The 20,750-nt window shown below is 49.7% G+C and overlaps 6 protein-coding genes across 6 annotated transcripts; 3 read left to right on the top strand and 3 right to left on the bottom strand.

Annotated features, from left to right (window-relative positions):
- Positions 1–4,007: 4,007 nt before the first annotated feature.
- F5J12DRAFT_57838 (uncharacterized protein) lies at positions 4,008–5,063 on the bottom strand. Its single transcript, XM_051740145.1, has 4 exons — positions 5,008–5,063; positions 4,832–4,955; positions 4,677–4,770; positions 4,008–4,627 (listed from the first exon to the last, which is right to left on the bottom strand). The coding sequence occupies exons 2-4, from the start codon at positions 4,952–4,954 to the stop codon at positions 4,260–4,262; spliced, it is 585 nt and encodes a 194-aa protein (XP_051600924.1). The 5' UTR covers position 4,955; positions 5,008–5,063; the 3' UTR covers positions 4,008–4,259.
- A 2,486-nt stretch (positions 5,064–7,549) lies between these two features.
- F5J12DRAFT_767687 (GTP-binding protein) lies at positions 7,550–8,686 on the bottom strand (the record flags this gene model as incomplete). The annotated part of the gene is made up of 6 exons (XM_051742207.1): positions 8,455–8,686; positions 8,371–8,403; positions 8,149–8,321; positions 8,003–8,085; positions 7,743–7,946; positions 7,550–7,692 (listed from the first exon to the last, which is right to left on the bottom strand). The coding sequence occupies exons 1-6, from the start codon at positions 8,545–8,547 to the stop codon at positions 7,550–7,552; spliced, it is 729 nt and encodes a 242-aa protein (XP_051600923.1). The 5' UTR covers positions 8,548–8,686.
- Positions 8,687–11,303: 2,617 nt separating this feature from the next.
- F5J12DRAFT_57691 (uncharacterized protein) lies at positions 11,304–12,226 on the bottom strand. Its single transcript, XM_051740137.1, has 4 exons — positions 11,817–12,226; positions 11,668–11,755; positions 11,437–11,615; positions 11,304–11,371 (listed from the first exon to the last, which is right to left on the bottom strand). Exons 1-4 carry the CDS (start codon positions 11,979–11,981, stop codon positions 11,354–11,356), a joined length of 450 nt encoding a protein of 149 aa, XP_051600922.1. The 5' UTR covers positions 11,982–12,226; the 3' UTR covers positions 11,304–11,353.
- F5J12DRAFT_826548 (6-O-methylguanine DNA methyltransferase) lies at positions 12,177–13,121 on the top strand. The gene is made up of 4 exons (XM_051745519.1): positions 12,177–12,440; positions 12,503–12,661; positions 12,707–12,809; positions 12,859–13,121. Exons 2-4 carry the CDS (start codon positions 12,599–12,601, stop codon positions 13,101–13,103), a joined length of 411 nt encoding a protein of 136 aa, XP_051600921.1. The 5' UTR covers positions 12,177–12,440; positions 12,503–12,598; the 3' UTR covers positions 13,104–13,121.
- A 45-nt stretch (positions 13,122–13,166) lies between these two features.
- Positions 13,167–16,217, top strand: F5J12DRAFT_905223 (nuclear pore protein 84/107; the record flags this gene model as incomplete). The annotated part of the gene is made up of 15 exons (XM_051748632.1): positions 13,167–13,297; positions 13,354–13,458; positions 13,523–13,725; positions 13,748–13,836; positions 13,891–14,038; positions 14,093–14,202; positions 14,253–14,560; positions 14,608–14,730; positions 14,779–14,896; positions 14,950–15,159; positions 15,214–15,379; positions 15,441–15,655; positions 15,717–15,801; positions 15,856–15,961; positions 16,031–16,217. The coding sequence occupies 15 exons, from the start codon at positions 13,167–13,169 to the stop codon at positions 16,215–16,217; spliced, it is 2,304 nt and encodes a 767-aa protein (XP_051600920.1).
- A 150-nt stretch (positions 16,218–16,367) lies between these two features.
- Positions 16,368–20,729, top strand: F5J12DRAFT_826527 (uncharacterized protein). The gene is made up of 26 exons (XM_051745518.1): positions 16,368–16,522; positions 16,616–16,633; positions 16,692–16,803; positions 16,923–16,998; positions 17,057–17,088; positions 17,148–17,244; positions 17,300–17,338; positions 17,417–17,483; positions 17,546–17,577; positions 17,667–17,897; positions 17,988–18,071; positions 18,136–18,149; positions 18,215–18,276; positions 18,346–18,534; positions 18,605–18,646; positions 18,709–18,721; positions 18,778–18,877; positions 18,935–19,083; positions 19,133–19,191; positions 19,264–19,633; positions 19,680–19,743; positions 19,794–19,829; positions 19,893–20,016; positions 20,064–20,308; positions 20,404–20,511; positions 20,569–20,729. Exons 1-26 carry the CDS (start codon positions 16,444–16,446, stop codon positions 20,647–20,649), a joined length of 2,523 nt encoding a protein of 840 aa, XP_051600919.1. The 5' UTR covers positions 16,368–16,443; the 3' UTR covers positions 20,650–20,729.
- The last annotated feature ends 21 nt before the right edge of the window (positions 20,730–20,750 follow it).

The following is a 20,750-nucleotide window of genomic DNA, read 5'->3' as shown; positions in this document are numbered from 1 at the left end:
GTCTGCCACAGATATCCAGCACTCTGTACAAAAATAAGTATGAGAGTGCGATGCGAAGCCTCCAATCTTGTGCGCTGCAGGCTTGTCGCATATGACCACAACAAGGGCAACACGGACAAGCCGTCCTAAGATAAGTCAGTAGACACTCGCATAAAATAATATTAGACATACCTTCAGGCCATGATTCAGTGGGAACTTTGATACCATGCTTCCAAAGCCGCAGTAGATCAGACACGATAGGCCGAAGAAATCGTTGTACCTGGTCCGGTGATTGCTCCTTTGGACCAGGCATGATACTCGTGCACATTAGATTTGCTGTCCGATACCTGCAAGGAAGGACAAAGCTGTGTGAGAAGAAAGATGCGAGGATATCATAAAACTTACCTGTATTCTGGTGGCAGGTTACAGATCGAGAACGATGCTGGAGCCGATGAATGGGATGGTGCGATATTGCTCTGAATGTATGAAAACCTGTCGTGAAGTACATTCAGTCAAATCATAAAGTCAGCGGGAAGAGCATACCAGTCCACGCCCAAGTTCACACCTAAGCGAAGCTCGCCATTTGGACCACCACGTTCATTCATCTGGTTTGAAAAGAACAGATTGCTGTCGGGACCTTTAAGCTTCGTGCGGCAGATATTGCCATCGAATATGTCCGTATACATGCCAGGTTTTCGTGGTTTGTCTCGCCACTCGTCGAGAGTAGCCTCGATACCAGGAATCTTGAGGATTGACGCAATTTGCTCAGACAGCGGGAGATAAGGGTACTTAATAACTGGAGTCTTCAGCATGCGAGTGTTGCCACGTAGAGTCTGCCCTGGAAGAAAAAGTTCAATGTGGCAGGATGTGCAGGTATCATGACAATGCGGTGACGAGGCCGGAGGGTATACATCACGACAATTCGGACAGACCGGTAACGTATGGATGGGTCTATTGACTCCGAGAAGGCGATTTCCAGACTGGAGCGTTGTGAACGGGGAGGCAGTGGTTGGGTTGAGAAAGAATAGTAGAAGAGTGAGGATCGCCAATAGCGCATTGCATGCAATGCGCGGGAGATTGAACTGGAGATGGAGCCATGATACGAGAGCATGTATGACCGTGACGTGCTCCGGGATATCAGCAAGGTCTAGGTTATCCGATCACACCTCTTCATCGATAAGGAAGGGATTGGGATCGTCTTCATCGACACTGGGGTGGGGGGGGCCATCTACTACCTCTGCGTTGTGGGCATGATCAGTTTCATCAGTATAAGACCAGGATCCATTAGCATAGGACATATCATCATAATCGAGGGGCGGGGCATTGTTCCGACTATTGTTCTGCTCATCACAAAGTTCTTCTGCAATATGTTGGAGCTGACATTCCACGGTGCGCTGTTCTGGGTCAGGAGGGAGATGGTGGGCACGAAATGAAGTGAGAGGGCAAGCGCCAGCAGACGTCCTTGCATTGTACTCTTGGAAGTAGTCCACAGCGGAAAGCAAGGCCTCGGGGCTATGGAAGTTCGGTCCCAGATTCGGTAGTGCACTGCCAAAGGTCAGAATATCAAGGTCCTCGCCACTGAGAGTACCGTGGTCGAGCATCTCTTGTTCTACAGCACAGGTCGAAGTATGCGGCGGGTCAGCAAAAGAGACATCAGGTGAGAGGGGGGGAAGCAGGCATGCATATAGGGTATGGAAATAATCGTGAGACAGGCCCTGCGTCTTTAATGACCGAACGGATGACCCTATGCCCTGATACACGCAGCTGTGACATCTGGGATGCTTTCATCCTCGCACGAAGGTCATATCGTGTATGGGCAGTGGCCGCATGTGCAGGCACTAGCACTCCATTACACCCGAAAGATTTGCAGTTGCATTGCTGGAACCCCATCGGAGGCGTGTTCTTAGTGAATAGAGTGTGAGGCCTTGAGGAGGTAGCAGGAGGATGTGCACGACATTAATGATCACGTGAACATTATATTAGTTCCAAAAAAAGACAAGTACTACTTGCGAGAGCGTTTAGTGGGAGGGGTGGGGGTACTAGCTTCAGAGAATATGGGCATGCAACATCTTTTATTATTTTCCTGGCCAGCGATAAGTCCCTCTCGAATTTGGGCCCATCTTTCCTGAGTAATGATGAGTATGTGACAACACAAATGATGAAGTTTACTTACACACAACAGTTGTGTACTCACAGTATCAAACATCTCCGATCCAGCAAAACTGTCTGGGGTAAAAGTATGCCTAATGGAGGGGCCAGAAACCTGTGTGGGAAGAGACGAGACTGGTATTTCCGAAGTAGTTTTCTAGAAAGAGGTCAATATCGAGAAAAGAACGGTTCATGAGTCACAATGTACCTTGACAGCCATGGTTGGGGTCTCCTCCATACTTTCAGGCTCAGTTTCACTCTCATCAATGAGAGGAATGTGAGGGGCAATAGGCAGGGCAGTACCACCCTCAGGGTTTGTCTGGCTTTTGTCGGCAGGCAGGAGATGGTCTGGAATACATCCGAACGGTCCTTGCATGGCAGGAAGTGGCTCGACATTGACAAGTAGAGGATCCTATGTAATACCATCAGCAAGGAAATGAATTATGCGATGACTTACTGAGACGGCTGAAACATGGGCATCTGCAGACTCCAACTTAACCCCACCAGTACCAACGTTAGCACTGAAGTCAACAATGCACGCTTGAGTTGCACGAAAGGTATCATTCCCAAGCTCTGGTGACATCGTTGTTAGGGAGATTTCTATGGTCTGGTGTATGGCTGTGAGTGGAAGACACATGAATGGTAATTAGCCACATGTACCACAGGGCCTTGGGAGTTTGGCTCGAAAGAGAGCATAACGTTTTGGACGCTGGTTGGGACATGAAGTCGAAGGATGTGTGGCCTACGTTTGATGACTGTCGGGGGACCAACAAACTCAGTTTCATCAGCTTGTGAGGTTGGAACCACCTGGTTAGCATCGATATGGAACTTTTGGAGGTGAGTGCATAGGCCGGAGGACTCGAGTACCACATACCTTGGGTTGGTTCATGGTGTACATGGCAAACCAGTGAACTTGGAGACCAAGGAAAATTTTCGCAAAGTCCATTATTTTTTCTGAGGGGTGCAAGGGCGGAAAGAGCCACTATTCCGATGGTATTATAGTTGGACTATGGCTGATGGAGTCGAGCATAGTCAGAGTGGGGAAATGCATGTGCAAGAGGTCAGGCTATTGGTGTATTGACTATATTCGGATCTTGCCTACGTTGGATTATTTGGATATGTTACTCAAAAATTGTGGAGTCGGACTTTACTCAGACTAATAGCTATATCTTACAAAAAAAAATCAAGGTCGGATTATCTACATTTGGAGAATCTGGTTATGCCCCCTGCTAAAATCTCGTTTCCGCAGTGAATGGCATTGGCTGTCCCGAATGGCCAACTGGCACTGACCATATGCAACATGGGGTTAAATTACATGATTGGGTGTGTGAGGCCCTACTCTGATATTCCATGTGATGTAATCAGTAACATCATGCCTGTGCCTCAGGTGGCCATCTTGGATGGCCATCCACATGCAGGCATGGCAGTCACATGACCCAGGTGGCCACGGATGGCTGTCTTGGAAGGCCAAGTGGTGCAAGTGCACTTTGGCCATGTGACCTGCACACCCACAGTGCAGATGGCCATCCAAGACAGCCACATTGCATGGTCAAGGGTTGGGGTCATGTGACCTGCATACCTGTGGTGTGGGATGGCCATTCTGCATGATGGAAGATGGGGTCACATGATCATGCACCTGCAAGGTGGGCAGCCATCACATGATCACTCACCCTTCCTTATGATGCAATAGGCGCTCTGTTGCCATATCTGGAACCCTAGTGCCCAAATAGGGAGTGCATGGGGTTAGGTGTAGGGTCAGCACAGCCCCAGGGTTGGCCAAAAAATTCACCCTATGGGGGCCCATAACCTAAGTTGATACCACTGGACAAATTTGTGAGAAATGTGACATTGTGGTGGCAGTTTGGATGTATATGAGACTTGGGAAATAGTTGTATAAATTGCCATATTCCAGCAATCTATATGGGGTTATACAAAGGAATCTGAATTCCCAACCACTGATGGCAAGAAACCAGGACTCAAATTTGAATGTGGCATAGAACTATATGAGAAGACATGAATGTACACAATAACAAACAGATACCAAATTTCACATGATTTTCTACAGTAATAGGGGATTTCACAAAAAGACACTGGTAGGCATTGGGATGCTGCAAATTAAATCTTCATACTGGTTAGTAGATGGAAACCAAGGGACTCACCAAGAATAGTGAAGTACATAAGAGCTGAAATTGTCTTATTTCATTCCAGGAATTTCTTTGCTGTGGACAATTCAAATAGGACTTCCAGCATTGTGGTAAAGAATATGTCTTACACATCTGGTTTGCCTGTGCTATACCCACAAGCATGGGGCACAAATCATCCACCCTGTCACCATGCTGCTGAAAGGCTTCAGCAATACATGCATTGACAATCTCTTGGACACCTGATTTCTGATATTTTTGGACAATCAGTGTCAGATCCTGCTGCAAATCCTCCCTTATAGTACCCCTATCCTTGACCTGCAACTGGAAAAATAAGTATTCAAAGACAATTACACAACCTGTAATCATGAGCCTTATATTAAAGCAGCCTCAAAAGAGATAATTTACCAATGCCATGTTCTACAAGTGCCTTCAGGGGATGCAGCTGTGATGTGTACAATTCAGGGATGGAGATGGAACTACTGCTGTGGCCAATGAGTTCCTATGACCAACCAATTCAATACATCATAGGCAGCTGGCAAAAAAAAAGAATTGAAACATACCACCTGACAAGATGTCAACAGTAAAATGGAACTAATGTTATAGGTAAAAAAAAAGAGCGACCAACCAACTGTAAAAGATATGGGCAATGGATGAGTGCAGGATGCAGAACAGAAACCATACATTCTGGGGATAGGTTAGTCTTTCTGAGGAATTTAGAGGAACTGCAACAACTAACATTCTGAGAGAAATACAGGAGGAGAAATGAGAAAAAGGCAGACTACAAGGAAAGAGCTGCACCCACATCCTACACAATGCCTCAGCAATATTGCAGAGATACATGCAGTGATCAAGCTCACCATCTATTTGATGAGAAGGCCTTGTAAAAGGCATGCTAAATAGGCAATATCAACAGCACTCACTCCCTAAGACACAGAGATGAAGAGTGAAACAGTAAGGACTGTGAGTATGCATTCTCCTCCAACAGATGCTTCCACAAGATCACTCACTATCCTATGAATGCAAATACAATGGGGTAGGAGAGAAAATCAAATTCAGTGACCATCCATGGCTACCATTTTTCATGCAGTCACTCACAAACTATGCATGCAAGTCAAGCAAAGCAGTGGTGAATATAGTCACCATGCATCCACCAACATCTGCCCTGACTCCACTCACAAGCTACAAACCCCATTCCAAAAGGGTGGGAGTGAACATGTCAGCATGCATCCACCACCATCTGCCATGACTCCACTCACATCCTATGAACCCCAGTCCAACAGGGTGGGAGTGAACATGTCAGCATGCATCCACCACCATCTGCCATGACTCCACTCACATACTATGAACCCCAGTCCAACAGGGTGGGAGTGAACATGTCAGCATGCATCCACCACCATCTACCATGACTCCACTCACATACCTATGAACCCCAGTCCAACAGGGTGGGAGTGAACATGTCAGCATGCATCCACCACCATCTGCCATGACTCCACTCACTCCCTATGAACCCCAGTCCAACAGGGTGGGAGTAAACATGTCAGCATGCATCCACCACCATCTGCCATGACTCCACTCACTCGCTATGAACCCCAGTCCAACAGGGTGGGAGTGAACATGTCAGCATGCATCCACCACCATCTGCCATGACTCCACTCACTGCCTATGAACCCCAGTCCAACAGGGTGGGAGTGAACATGTCAGCATGCATCCACCACCATCTGCCATGACTCCACTCACATACTATGAACCCCAGTCCAACAGGGTGGGAGTGAACATGTCAGCATGCATCCACCACCATCTGCCATGACTCCACTCACATCCTATGAACCCCAGTCCAACAGGGTGGGAGTGAACATGTCAGCATGCATCCACCACCATCTGCCATGACTCCACTCACATACTATGAACCCCAGTCCAACAGGGTGGGAGTGAACATGTCAGCATGCATCCACCACCATCTGTCATGACTCCACTCACATACTATGAACCCCAGTCCAACAGGGTGGGAGTGAACATGTCAGCATGCATCCACCACCATCTGCCATGACTCCACTCACTCGCTATGAACCCCAGTCCAACAGGGTGGGAGTGAACATGTCAGCATGCATCCACCACCATCTGCCATGACTCCACTCACATCCTATGAACCCCAGTCCAACAGGGTGGGAGTGAACATGTCAGCATGCATCCACCACCATCTGCCATGACTCCACTCACTCACTATGAACCCCAGTCCAACAGGGTGGGAGTGAACATGTCAGCATGCATCCACCACCATCTGCCATGACTCCACTCACTGCCTATGAACCCCAGTCCAACAGGGTGGGAGTGAACATGTCAGCATGCATCCACCACCATCTGCCATGACTCCACTCACATACTATGAACCCCAGTCCAACAGGGTGGGAGTGAACATGTCAGCATGCATCCACCACCATCTGCCATGACTCCACTCACATACTATGAACCCCAGTCCAACAGGGTGGGAGTGAACATGTCAGCATGCATCCACCACCATCTGCCATGACTCCACTCACATACTATGAACCCCAGTCCAACAGGGTGGGAGTGAACATGTCAGCATGCATCCACCACCATCTGCCATGACTCCACTCACTCGCTATGAACCCCAGTCCAACAGGGTGGGAGTGAACATGTCAGCATGCATCCACCACCATCTGCCATGACTCCACTCACTGCCTATGAACCCCAGTCCAACAGGGTGGGAGTGAACATGTCAGCATGCATCCACCACCATCTGCCATGACTCCACTCACTGCCTATGAACCCCAGTCCAACAGGGTGGGAGTGAACATGTCAGCATGCATCCACCACCATCTGCCATGACTCCACTCACTTCCTATGAACCCCAGTCCAACAGGGTGGGAGTGAACATGTCAGCATGCATCCACCACCATCTGCCATGACTCCACTCACATACTATGAACCCCAGTCCAACAGGGTGGGAGTGAACATGTCAGCATGCACCCACTACCATTTTCAATGAATGAGTCAACTTACATTCTGTCAATCACAGTCCAACACAGCAGCCACAATCACCTTCAGTGCCAGTTATACTTGCACTTGCAGGATTTCACACACCCACTACAACCTAATTAGCCATCCAATCCTCCAACACTCTGGTTGCTTACAAATGGGAACCATGCTGAAAGGTCATATGCTAACTTGTTCAGTTCAACCTGTTCAGCCACCTGGTTCATGACCCCCTTCAATGTCCTTTCTGTAGTCAGTACCCTGTAGAACTTGGTTTTTACTACTCACTTCATTATGGCAAATTCCATGCAGAGTCCCAAGTTTGACTGCTGTGATGATATAAGCAGTCCTTGCAGCCCTTCCTCTGTCAAAGCATTTGCTGTGCAGTTCAATAGCTCTTCACAATCTGCACTCTCCTGTTCCATGCCTGGAGAGACACATGCTAAACTACAGTCTTTTTATTCATGACTTACTTACCAGTGAGCATCAGGTAGCTTTGAGGTGGAAACTTCAGTTCATTCAGCCACCCTTTGATCTTTTCCAGACAGCCCTTTTGCAGCTGTTTTTCTTCCTCTGGTGCCTCTTTCACTGCCTCATCTTCAGTAAAACCCCTGTCCATAAGCTCCTCAAATGCCTTAAAATTTAAGGCATCTGCCTTTGTTAGTAACACAATCACAGGAACTGTGTAAACCCTAAATCCTTGCACCAAATTCAACATGATATTTGTGAACACATACCATGCCCTGAATCACACTCATTAAAGAACTTCTTTTCAGCTGCTGTTACCATCCTATGGCTTTCATTCAAAGGAATGCAATACCTAAATCAATTACAAGGACCAGGTCAGTGCACTTCCAGGCATGCTAGTCAGACATGTCCCTACCAAATTGCATGTATTCTCCTCTCCAGTTTGGTGGCCTTGGCATGATCTGTGACAAATTTCTTCATTTTATCAAACTGTGCCTCGCTCCCCGCCTCGAATCCACACGAGTCATGGAATACAAAGCGCGGATTACTTTTAAACACTAGCTCATCCTCAATGTTATGGTAACCTCGCTGCATACGTTTGATGTGAGCCCTGCGTAATTTCATGTGGTGGCCTTACCTTCAGTGAACCCTGCACCATCCGCACATCAACCTGGCAGAATGATATGTTAACAAACATGAAGTACATAGCACATACACATACCTTCTCTCCATTTCCGTCGAAAATCTCAGGCTCGTCCGTAGTGTTACAGACCCGCTGTAAAATAGTTGTTTTACCCGCATTTGCCCTGCCCATGACAAGAATGCGAAAACGAGGGATGCGATCAATCTGCCATTTGGCCTCGATAGGATCTAAGCGATAGTCCGAAGGCCGTGTAGGGACGACTGCATCCGGAGCAACTGAAGGAGCAGCTTCAGTGGGGAGTAATATACCAGCATCGCGACTCCGAGGTTGAGAACGCCGCAGAGAACGCCACCAAGAACGAAGAGAGCTCGGCGCCATGGCGATGTGAAGATGAGAAACAAATCTTAGGATGCCTCAAACAGTAAGCGTGCTACGACCGTTGGGGACGGTGGTGGTGAAATACGAAGGGCAAGGGACTGCGGATTCGAGTAGCGTTGAATCAACGTGCCTCTCTGTTTGTGCACAGCCTGAGACGTGTGTAAACTACGACCACCAAGTTCTTGCTGGGCCGTCCCATTTCTCCCCGTCGTCTGACCGAGTCCTGGTGAGGCATCGGCAAGGGAAAGACTCGCCTATCGGTCCTTCCTTGCTATCTTCGATTGCTCATAACAATGCCAGTGGAGCTCGTCCCATACTCTCCACAGTACGAATCTAGCTCGATAGGTACACTAGTTATGCTCCTGGTGAAGCGTACTACCGATCTTCTCAGCGGCTTTGTGTCTTCGTGCACTTGCCCCGTCCTTCACACCAGACACTGTAGCACAGTGGGGCTTTCTCAGCGCCTCCTTCGAAGATCCGGTTTCCAAAAACATTCTTCCACAATACTCGGTCGTGCAGTTGGGAAATCCACAAGCAACATGTCTCTTTGTTAACCCACCTAGTATTAGCACGAGGGGTACAAACAACAAGTGGCCTGTCCATGGCGCCCCGCACAATCATGGGGTCAAGATCTGAACCATGAACCGACGTGCTTTGACTACATCCGCTGGTGGTGTCGACAGCGACCGTCGTTGAGCATGCCAACTCTATTGTCACCTCTCCACAGCACAGGACCCAAGCTCCGTCTCTAAAATGCATCATCAGTGAGTGCTGTGTTCTGGCTACCTCCTTAATCCCCTTTAACTTCACCCAGAAGAGATCTTATTCTTTACGCTGTGGGTGACTGCAACCGATAGCCATCGAAGTAGTGGACCCTCTGGCAAAAAATTTGCATGACAATCTAATGGTACACCTATCAATCTCCATGCCATAGTCATTCAGATGCCACTACGTAGTTTTCCAGCTAGACATCAATAGAATAACTTTTAGAGCATGTGCCTCAGTGCTCCTTCCATTGGCAAGCGGTTTTGTTGCTCTCTGAGAGGCGAAGACAGTTCTGCGGCCATAGATACATATCGCATTACCCCTTCCCCACATATCGCTGCTTCCCGTACTCCCTCCAGAACGACTTCATGAGAGTATTGCTGCCGGAATCCAGCGCAGAGACCATCAGAGCATCTCAATTGTGCTCACCGAGCATTTTACATGATGAGAATAGCCCAGGCTCGAGTTCCCATCGTATCTCTGGTGTCAGGACGCACAACGGGTCGTTCATAGAGTCGATGTGTGCCAAGAGGACGTGCCCTACATGTTTTGCGAAAGGCTTTGCCATAGTTTCAGCTTTTTGTGTTTCGGCGGCAATCGCGGTGTGTTGTGTTGTGTGCACGCAAGGAACAGTTTTGACAGTGAGTGCAGTGAGAAGTCGACTAAGAGCACGGCTTTCGGCAATACCAAGCGGTTAAGATGGTGAAATCCAACACCGAAGTGTTCCTGCGACGACTTTACTCTGCTTAGCTCCTGGGTGGGAACGCATGCGCCTGGTGGTTAGCAGCAGTCGATGCAAGACGAAGGCTAGATCCGAGAGCGTATGTATAACTATGTCACGTTTCAGACGAACGAGAGAGCCTGCTACGGAACCGATGCAGCGAAAAATCGCAAATGAGCTGGCGGTGTCGTGGTTGATGGTCCCCAATAGGATTTTACAGAGCAAGGGCCAGACGCTCCCAAGGTCGACTGAACGCACAGCAGCGGGCTGCCATTGGATATAAGAATGACATCGTCCAAAGTGTTTAAAGTGGTGACACTCACTGTCAGAACAATGCTTCGCGATCAGTTTGCAGATAATGGTCTTTCGATTCCGATGAACCTCCGTATAGGTGAAGTCGATCGGTGAGGGCATCGAGGCAGCGCGTTACGAATGCTTGGACCACCTTCAGAGTTCCTGTGGTGACGCGTTACCAAACCCTGCTACTTATAATCAGAATAGCAAATCGGTACAGACCTTGAGGTGCAAGATCGTCGAGAAGTGTATCAAGCTTTTGCATTGACCCACCGGAAGCCCAGGGTCCTTGATTCCTTCTCCTATCGCATTGAGGAGGTGTACCAAACTGTCTACAGACAATTCCCCTGCGGCTCTTGCCACTTGTGCATCGAGGGCGTCGCGTGCTACCGCATTGGTGTGAGATATTTTAAGCTGAACAGACGTCGAACAACGGATTGCCTTCCATCTCAGTGCCATTCATTAAATACAGTGCTGGGATTGTCTCGAGGTATGCCGAGTCCGAAATATTGGGAAAACACCGAAGCTCCTCGAAACGCAGAATTGCACTTACCGGCAGCGAGCAAATGCGCAGTGGGTTCGCATAACCCTAATCGCTATTTTATGCCTATCGGCGCAGAGCTACCAGTTACTGCAAAAGTTGAGTAGGTGTACATGCAGCTAAGCAATGGGTTCACATACTGTCAATCCCCAGCCGCCGCGCAAACGACAACGCCTAAGAGCGAGCTTCAACGCCCTCACTCGATGCGAGTGCGCCATTGGTTCCAGATTGTTCCTCGTCTGGATCGAGGATAGGTGTAAAGGGTTCGTACACTGTCTTCAGCGCAGATACAACCGCTGTGGCAAGGTTACATCCATATGTCAGAAGCCATGCCGGACAAACTTTCCGGAAAGAATTTCACCCTCTTGGAGCATAGTATTCTCTTAGACATTCTATGAGTCGGAACACAACAGATTGGGTAAGCACATGTTACCATAATCCCTGCGACGACACGTCGGAGAACGGCTGAGCAGCAATAAGACTGCTCAGTATGCAGGCCACTGCTATTTCTGCCTCGAGATTCTGAACGCGCGGACAGTACTAGGATGACCAGTAATCGTACCACGCCAGAGATGCGTGTAAAATAACTTACAATAGGTGAAACGAAACAAGATTAAGCGTCTCTTTTGTAAGTGTATCTGACGACGTGGCCAATTTTGACGGTGACATGCACGAGATATCTAATAAAGTTCAATCATTGGGAAATGGAAAGCAAATTCGACAAAATAACTGCGAACTCACGCTGTAATCCAGCACATTCGTCAACTGGCCCATACGATAGAGGAAGGCACGGAATACCGTGAGATGGTGGAAACAGAGTTCTCTAAGCCCTCGCACTCCGGATTCGTCTTCTTCGTCCATGTCCATCTCATACCCAGCATCGGATTTTTGGGGTGAATCAACCATATCTTTCCCTTTCCCAAGTGCTCCCTGTCACTCCGATCCGGCGTCCCGCCACCACTTGTGACCTGAAGTACGGAGGATATAGCGACGTCACCACCCACCGCTCTCTTCACAAGTTCCGTGCGAGAGGCCCGGGTGAAGTACTCGGGAGGTACATACATTAGAAGAGTGTAAGCTTCACTTGCACGTACAAGCTCAAGTTTGTCAAGTCCATTAATTCCAGTAGACCCAGGAAGGAAGCAAGATGAGGACAGAAGGGCAGTCTACTTTAATGCGAACGACGGCAAGGTACCTGCAGGACCGAAGGATGAATGCAAGAAATTCTTTGATGGAACGGACAACCAGCTCGAAATGCACCTGGCATATTGGACAATTCCAAAAACTGTGCACTCCTCCGAACAAGAATGTCGTGGTGTGAACCCAGTTGTCCGTCAAGTTCGCTGGTAGTTCCAAATAAAAGTTCTAATTGAACGGTCAATACGGCAGGATGAACCTCTGGAGCGGGACACCTGGAGAGTATGTACCGAACGGATGATGTCGTTCCTGAGGGGTGCGACGTGATCGAAATCCATCCGGTATCCATGGACGACCTGGCTGTGGCCAGTGCAGTGATATAAGACATGCACAGGCCATCGTCCCCTCGCACCCGTCAAATGGACGACGCAGCCCAGTTCAATGCTTGCGTACGTGCATACGCATCTTCCTCGAGTCATGCTGACTGTGGGCAGGTTTACAATCTCATCCAGTTGATTCCCCCGCAGAAGGTTACATCGTGCGGGCATATCGCTAAATTGGCCGGTACACCTCGTCAAGCCAGACGTGTCAACCAACGTATGTTCTCCCTCGTGTCCGTTTCCTCGACCTGTCTGATTATCCTCAGTGGTCAAACTACTCGGTCAAACATCCTCAAGTGCACCCTGGCACCGGGTCATATCCACCTCTGGCATCGTAGCCGACCACAGCGGACTCGGTGCACTCCAGAAACGTGCTCTCGAAGGCGAGGGGGTGTCTGTCCGCACTGGCATACTTGGAGAGTCGCGCATCGAGTTCAATAGATGGGGATGGTTCCCTGATCATGCTGTCATTCCGTCTGAGGTCGAGTCCGTTGACGAGTGGGGGGCGTGAGGCTTATCACAATAGTGTACATACTTGTGTAGTCATCTTCACAGCTTGACCACCACACATAACATGTCAGACTCGCTGTACGCAGCGTGTGCAGAGGTCCTCACAACATGTCAGGGCCTCAAAGACGACCTCGCAGCTCTGCTGGACCCCTCAACTGGCTTTGCTCCAAGACTGCAGCATCTGTGTCGCGACAAGTGCGTTGCGTGTCTCGTCCGCGTCCAACCTCGCTCACTCTGGTCACTGCTATTAGAATCGACGAGCTCGAGCGTACAGCGTCGGCTGATGTTTCACAAGCAGAGTTGGACGCTCTGCGCATGGAAGCCAATACATGGGGACTCTTGCAGGCCTTGATGCCGTAGGTGCGCGCCGTCGAACACGAGCACCCCGTCGCTGACCTTGGTACAGCGCACGCAAAATAGGAGCCCGCATCACACGTCCACCCCCAAACCCTCCTCGCACAGAACCCATTCACGCCCACGTCCACCCTCGCACAGGCAATCATGCACGCTTCACCCCTCTTGTCCTGAGCTCGTCGTCGTCCGAGAGTGGCTACATGAAACAGCATCCACAGTCCAGCATCCCGAAGTTACGACTGGATACTGGAAGTTTACAAAGTATAATCGTGATGCAGGGATTGAGGACAGGTGCGGGTACGAGAGAGGGTCTGGTGAGAGAGATGGACCCGGATGCAGTTAATCGAGGAGATGGGAAGACGCTCGCTGCTGATGATGCGGTATGCAATTCTGTGTCTGCTTATACTGGATCGCGAATCATGGACCCGCCGTAGGCATTCGAAAAATCACTCGCGCAAGCTATCTATTCGTTCATTCGAGCTGGACGGCTAGACGACGCGGTTGAGCTGTGTCGCAGAGCACATCAGCCATGGAGAGCTGCTAGTATCCGGGGATCGTTGTTATTCCAATGGCGAGCAATAGGTACGTCTGCACAGTCTTGATTTGATTCGTGTGTGGAATTCATGCGGTGCGAAGCGAATGAACAGTGTGACGATGGGTTAGATGACGAGGACGACGCGGAGGGATGGCAGGGAAATCAACGCCGACGTCTCTGGAAATCGACCTGCATACGTGCTGCTTTGAATGTGAGTTCATTACCTCGCGCTTCCGTGTTCCGTTAACGCGTTCCTTACAGCCTAACCTTTCTGATCCGGAGCGAGTCGTTTATGCAGCACTCACCCCTACGCCGCAGACGTTCACCGTCCTCAGGTCGGCATGTCGCACCTGGGAAGATCATCTTTGGGTCCAAATCAGCATTCTCTGCGAAGAGAAGCAAAGCTCAGAAATGTTAAAACTCAAAGGGTGCTTTTGGGAGGGTGCTTTAGCAGCACTTGAGGAGATCCCAGCGCCTTTGAATGGCGCAGACGAAGAGGAGGAAGAAGAGTGGCAGAAGGAAGTTACTTCTGCGTTGGAAACGCTGGGCGGAGTGGTGGTCGAGGACGGGTAAGATTCGTATACCCTCTTCCTTGCTCTCGTTGACTTTTTGACAGACCTCCAGCGGACAACGCCTTTCATGTATCTCAACTTGCCATCATCCTTAACCGCATACAGCCGTTACTCGACACCTTTGCAGCTGGTTTGAGAGATGGTATATACGACCCAGACTCATCCGAGTGCGTCCCGCTACTGCACTTTTAGTGATTGCTCTGACAGTACATCAGGTACCCAACTATGACCCGTTTCTTTGCCCACTTATGTCTCTTCCTGCAAATGATCGAGATTTATACACCACCGCTGGCGACTCAAGTCGTCCTGGAGGCATATCTCCAGGTGTTAGAGGTTAGTTTTAATGTCACATGGTCCAATGGGCTGAGTCCCATCGTGTCATCCAGGCTGCTGGCCAAAGAGAACTCATAGCTATGTATGCCGGTGCTCTGGGTGACAACGCTGTAGAGCGATACGCCATGTTCCTCACGTCTCTCGATCTCTCGGCGGACATCAAGGAACGACGGCTGGCTCTGACACGCGCCCGCGAACACGGGCTAGACGTCAACACCGTCGCCACTGTCACGGCTGAACGGACGATTGAAAAAGCGTTTGAGGTGCGTTTTTGTTTTGTCCTTACTCTGAGCGACGTGTGAATTGACATTCTCCAGCATCTTCCACCACTCAGGGGACCCTTGCCGTCTATTATCGCGCTGCAACCTGAACCTTCGAACGTGGAAATGTTACTTCTGCGTTCGATAGAATGGACATCGTTTATGGAAGCTACATACGATACAGCCCTCGAGCAGGCAACGGTCATCTTACGGTATTTCCTCGGTACATCACCCTTCATCTCCCCGAACTTGTGGCACACCCGTCCTAACCATCATTCGCACAGGCACCGGGCGCGTCAACCTCGCCCGAAAGCTTCTCGACATGCTCCCTCCCGAAATCGCGGCGATCAGTGAACCCGAAGATCGTGCGACGGAGTACCTTCATTATCGACAATTCTTCAATATTTGGGAACTTCTCGATCGGGTAACGGAGTGCCGCTCGCTGGAGGTGTCGCTGATGAACAAGGATACGAGAGCGGAGTGGTTGAGAGATTATAAGGTCGGGCGATACCTTTCTCTTTTGCTTCGTGACTGGTGCTGAGTCGCTCGCTTTTGAACAGGAACTCATCGAACAATGTTATGAAGCGATCGTGAAATTGTTGACGGAAGATTGGATGCTTCCTGAGCAAGCAGCGGATGGAGGAGGTGCGCGCATCTCGCCTTTCAGTTACAGTTGTGTTGATGTCGCGTTGGTTGCAGTGGATCGAAGATATCTGGAGATGTTGAGGGTGAGACAGATATATGTGCCGGAGCTGATCCTTCGGTTACATGTCATGTTGTACTCGTCGAGAGAACACATCCCAGGGTTCGTCCACTACCATCATCCCCACACGGAAGTAGGTCTAACCTATGCACGTGCCATGCAATTCTATAGGAACCTCTGCGTCGCCCTGGAACTCGCCAACGTCGTCGCCGATTCAAGGTACAAGCTCTACGACGATTTCCTGCAGCCGGATGGGCGGAGGTTAGGAGAGTATCTGGGTGTTGTGAGGCAGGCTGTGATCGCTGGAATGGAGAGTGGAGGATCCGATTCGTTTAGGGTACTTCAAGTTGGGGCGTGAGTGGCCAAGATGACTTGGGCGCAGGTCCGCAGCACCAGCGAAGGCGTAATCACCGGGGTTTCAGGGTCGTATTGTGGGTCCGGTCGGTCAGCTGTTCGCACGAGTTAGTACATTTGGGCGGTGTCTGTCAGACGTATCTTAAGTAGCCCCACGGCAACGCCCTCAATCACTTCTGAACTCACACACCCGCCTGACAAGTTGGAGTAGTTATTACTGACACTGAACGATGAGCCTGTTCGGCAAGATCTTAGATTACGCAGAACGTCTCCCAGAGGGCGTCGAGAGAGCCCGCGATCAGATCATCGGTGTGTTGATTGAGTACTGACTGCGGTTTAATGGCAACTAATTATCGACCCCGTACCCATCCACCCCCAATTGTCTGCTTGTTTGTAAAACAGGAATATTGGACGCCGATCGTAAGCACGATCACACATTACATATGATGAACTAAACACTCATGTGGAAGACCTGAAGGTCGCCATGATACACCCGAAGAAAAGATGAACGACGAGATTCGCGCAGAGATCAATGCGAGCCATAGGTTTGAAAGCTTTGCGGATCAGAGGACTGAGAACGCGATCAAGTGGTGAGTGAATTCGTGTCCGTGGCTGTCCCTGTGACACACGCGCATCCCACTTCCGAGAGGTGGCGCGTTAGTTTGAATGGATGCATGTGCTGATGGGCGGTTGCTTGTGAATCTCTTAGGCATGTAGATGGGCATGATTATATGTGGGCCGTGTCAGAGTTGCTCGACAACGCGCGGGATGTGATTTTTATCATGGCGTGTATATGCTTTCCTCGTCGTGTTGAATCGGTCGTATTAATACAGCAAACTGCAGGATTGGTGGCTTACGCCAGAACTCCACCTACGGTAGGCCCATCACTTACTCCACATCCTTGTCGCTCCGATGGTGATGCCGGGTCAATAAGACGTCCACCGGCAAAGTATCCCGAGTGGAGGCTGGACAAGGTCTTGCAGCGCAAGGCCCAACAAGGCGTCAGGATATATGTTATTGTGTACAAGGAAGTGGGTTTGCGGTTGGCGTATATTATTAGCCAGATCGGTGCTCATGGATGTTTAGGTCACGCAAACGATGTCGATGAGCTCAAAGCACACCAAAGTAGGCTGCCACATCCACTCCAGTGTTTGGGTTAGAGTAAAGTTTGACGTGTGTGGTTGTATTACCTTTTTGACTTAGGCTGCTCTGGAAGCGCTCCACCCCAACATCGCGTGCATGCGCCACCCTGATCACATCGGAAGCAAAGGTGAACTTTCACACAATCTAAACGCCCGAATTCATTTGCTCAGCCTGCCAACCGTTACCCAGACACCGTGGAGTTTTGGTCCCATCACGAAAAGGTAATTCGGAATCACATGATATGATCACGATCAACCGTCGTGACGACAACGACGATTCGCTAATGCATGAGGTCACTACATACACATAGGTCGTCGTGGTCGACAACCACTTTGCCTGCATAGGTGGCTTGGATTTATGTTTCGGCCGTTGGGACACGCACAACCATCCCCTCGCAGACGTCCATCCAACCGATTTCTCGCGTACGCTTTTCCCAGGTCAAGACTACAACAACGCTCGTGTGTTGGATTTCCAGGACGTTGGGAACTACGTCAGTAATGCCATTTCGATATTGGAAATACCTAGGATGCCGTGGCATGATGTGCGTCATATGTGTGGATTATAATTACCATGTTTCATCGGGTCTGATGACCACCTCCGCCGTGCCGCTGCCCATCGGGACTGCGTATAGGTTCACATGACGATATGTGGTACAGTCGTCCTCGATATTTGCCAGCACTTTGTGGAGCGGTGGAATGAAATCAAGAAACGCAAGGTAAGAGTGGATCGAGCACATTTACATGTTTCGGGGTATTGATATCGTTTACACCTTGTAACAGTATCAGCATGACGAGTGAGTCGAAAGTGTTTTGGACTTTCTGCCCGTTTGTTCATTGAGGATCTACCTCATCATCTTAGCCGTTTCGAATGGCTAGCCTTCCCGCACAACGTTTCAGTCTGCCCAAATGAAGCTGTCGTCCGTACGTCCTCCTTGCCGAGTTCTCTGCATCCTTTCCTTTCATCGAGGGCTAATACCTCTGGGAAAACAGGTCATCCGCACCGCGAGAAATGGCATGAAATGGGGCGTCGCTTCAGGCAGCGCTTCCATCTTGGTGATTACGAAGAAGTCGAACCGCCTTTTACCCCTCCCCCGCACGGAACGTGCCAGGTCCAGGTCGTTCGAAGCGTGTCCGACTGGAGTAATGGAGTGCTAACGGAGCATAGCATTCAGAATGCCTGTACGTCCGTTTTGGATAGCGCATGCTCGTCTTCTTATCTTCCTTGTTCTTCGAACACTTGATGGTCTAGACATTCAGCTGATTCGCGAGGCTAGCCATTTCATCTATATCGGTAGGTTTGGTCGTGACGGTTAATCTGCCTATTCGGCTGAAAATCACTTTCTGATCGTCCAGAAAATCAGTTCTTGTAAGCATCGATCACTCTTTGCGGGTCTGCCTTGCTTTATTGAGTCGTGCAATTAGCATATCGAGCACGCGTGATGAAGGACCCGTTACGAACCAGATCGCGAAAGCGCTTGTTGAGCGCATCGTCCAAGCTGCCAGAGACGGACAGAAGTTCAAGGTCAGTAACGCGTAATGCCGGAAAATCATATGAAGTTGACGGATTGGGCTGGTTTAGGTCATCGTCGTTATTCCCGAGCTGCCCGGTTTCGCAGGGAACGTTAAGGATGAGACCGCGCTGAAGACGATTATGGCAGCTCAGTATCGTACTATTAATCGTGGCGGCCACAGCATCTATGAAGAGATTCGTAAAGCGGGCTACGAACCGTGAGTCTAATATATTCGTCCCTGACGGCACGCAGCTGACGTGCGGTAGGACGGACTACATTCGTTTCTACCACTTACGTTCATATGACCGTATCAATGCCCCACTAGGTGGGTATTCGTTTGGCCCGAGTTCCCCGAATCTTTCTGACAAGAAGGTTCCTTATTACTGGGCGAATTCAGATACTCTCATTGCCCAAATGGAACACAACTCCGGCGTGACGTTCCATGAAGCCCAAATCGCTCTAGCCCGGCAATGGGAAGGTGTGAACTTCCTTACGCAGGATGCACCTCGGGAAGTGTTTGTCAAGGTTCCCCAAGCGACCAACGAAGGTATCGTCGTGAGCAACCAAACGCCGGTCAAGCAGGAGAAGGTGCCGGTCCCCGTTTCATATGACGCTGCAGTGGATATCGTTCGTCGATTCGAGTCGGGATCAGACTCCATCCGAGGGGACGAAAATGTAGCGGACTCGGTGAGCCAGCATGCACTGCAAGACAAAACGAGTTTGGAGGACGAGTTGTGGATGGGCTCGGAAGAGGAAGAGCTGAATTCGTAAGTAGGTTTGTTCCGAGCTCAACCCAGGCTAACGCGTGAACAGTTACGTTTCGGAGTTGCTTTATATCCATTCCAAAGTCATGATTGTGGATGATAGACGTGTTATCGTGAGTATTACTCAACCGTCGTGAGTCATGGACTAAGCTTGAGTCCATAGATGGGGTCTGCCAATTTGAATGATCGCAGTCAGAAGGTTAGGAAAAGAAAATATATATTCTTGGGGTCTTTCAAATCGATGATTGCGGTGTTTTTACAGGGAGATGGTGACTCGGAAATCGCCCTCGTGGTTGAAGATGGGGATATGATTCGTACGACTATGAATGGACGACCGTATATGGCCGCGCGGTTTGCAGCAACGTTGCGACGGCAACTTTTCAGGGGTACGCGCATCCATTACCTGTCTTGGAATATACTGACAATGAGGTAGAGCATCTGGGCCTCATTCCTCCTCAGAATGAGAGCTTTGATGGACAGGTGACGTTGGCTATGAAACCCGCGCCCGACCCACACGACGATGAGACGGAGCTTCCTGAGGATGAAGCGGTGGCTGATCCCCTTGCAGAAGAGACGCTGAATCTGTGGAACGGTACGGCACGCAGGAACCGTGAGATATTTACAGAGCTATTCCGACCGGTTCCTTCCAACCTTGTCCAAACGTGGTCTGCGTATGAGGTGAGTAGTACATGCTGCATGTATATATATGTGGCGAGGGCTTATCACAGGTTGTGATGGCGGGGTTGTTGCTGTAAACGATGTGAATGTGGCAGAGCTATGTTCCAAAAGTGAAAACTGGACATGTTGCGCCGGGGATTGGGCTGCGTCGTGTCAAGGAACGGCTGGCTCAGGTCAAGGGTTCGCTGGTGGAGGCACCTATCGTGAGTTTCCTCGGTGCAATGATCTTGAGATTCAAGATTGATATTTGTTTCACGTAGGATTTCTTGATTGGTGAGAAGGACTTGGTCGAGGGGGTGGATTGGTTGGGACTGAATCCCACGTTGCCCATCTACATCTAGGGGAGCATCTTAGACTAGGTTCCCAAGTATCGCCGTACTGTTGTATTTTGGTTTGCTGTGTATATGAAGTATTAGGGTCGTGTAAGTGACTGCGAGTGAGT

This window comes from Pisolithus orientalis, assembly GCF_024613125.1.
Source record: "Pisolithus orientalis strain OTSU chromosome Unknown F5J12scaffold_11, whole genome shotgun sequence".
NCBI lineage: Eukaryota > Fungi > Basidiomycota > Agaricomycetes > Boletales > Pisolithaceae > Pisolithus > Pisolithus orientalis.
Note: the sequence above shows the minus strand (reverse complement) of the source record. Positions and strands in the feature narration are given on the sequence as shown.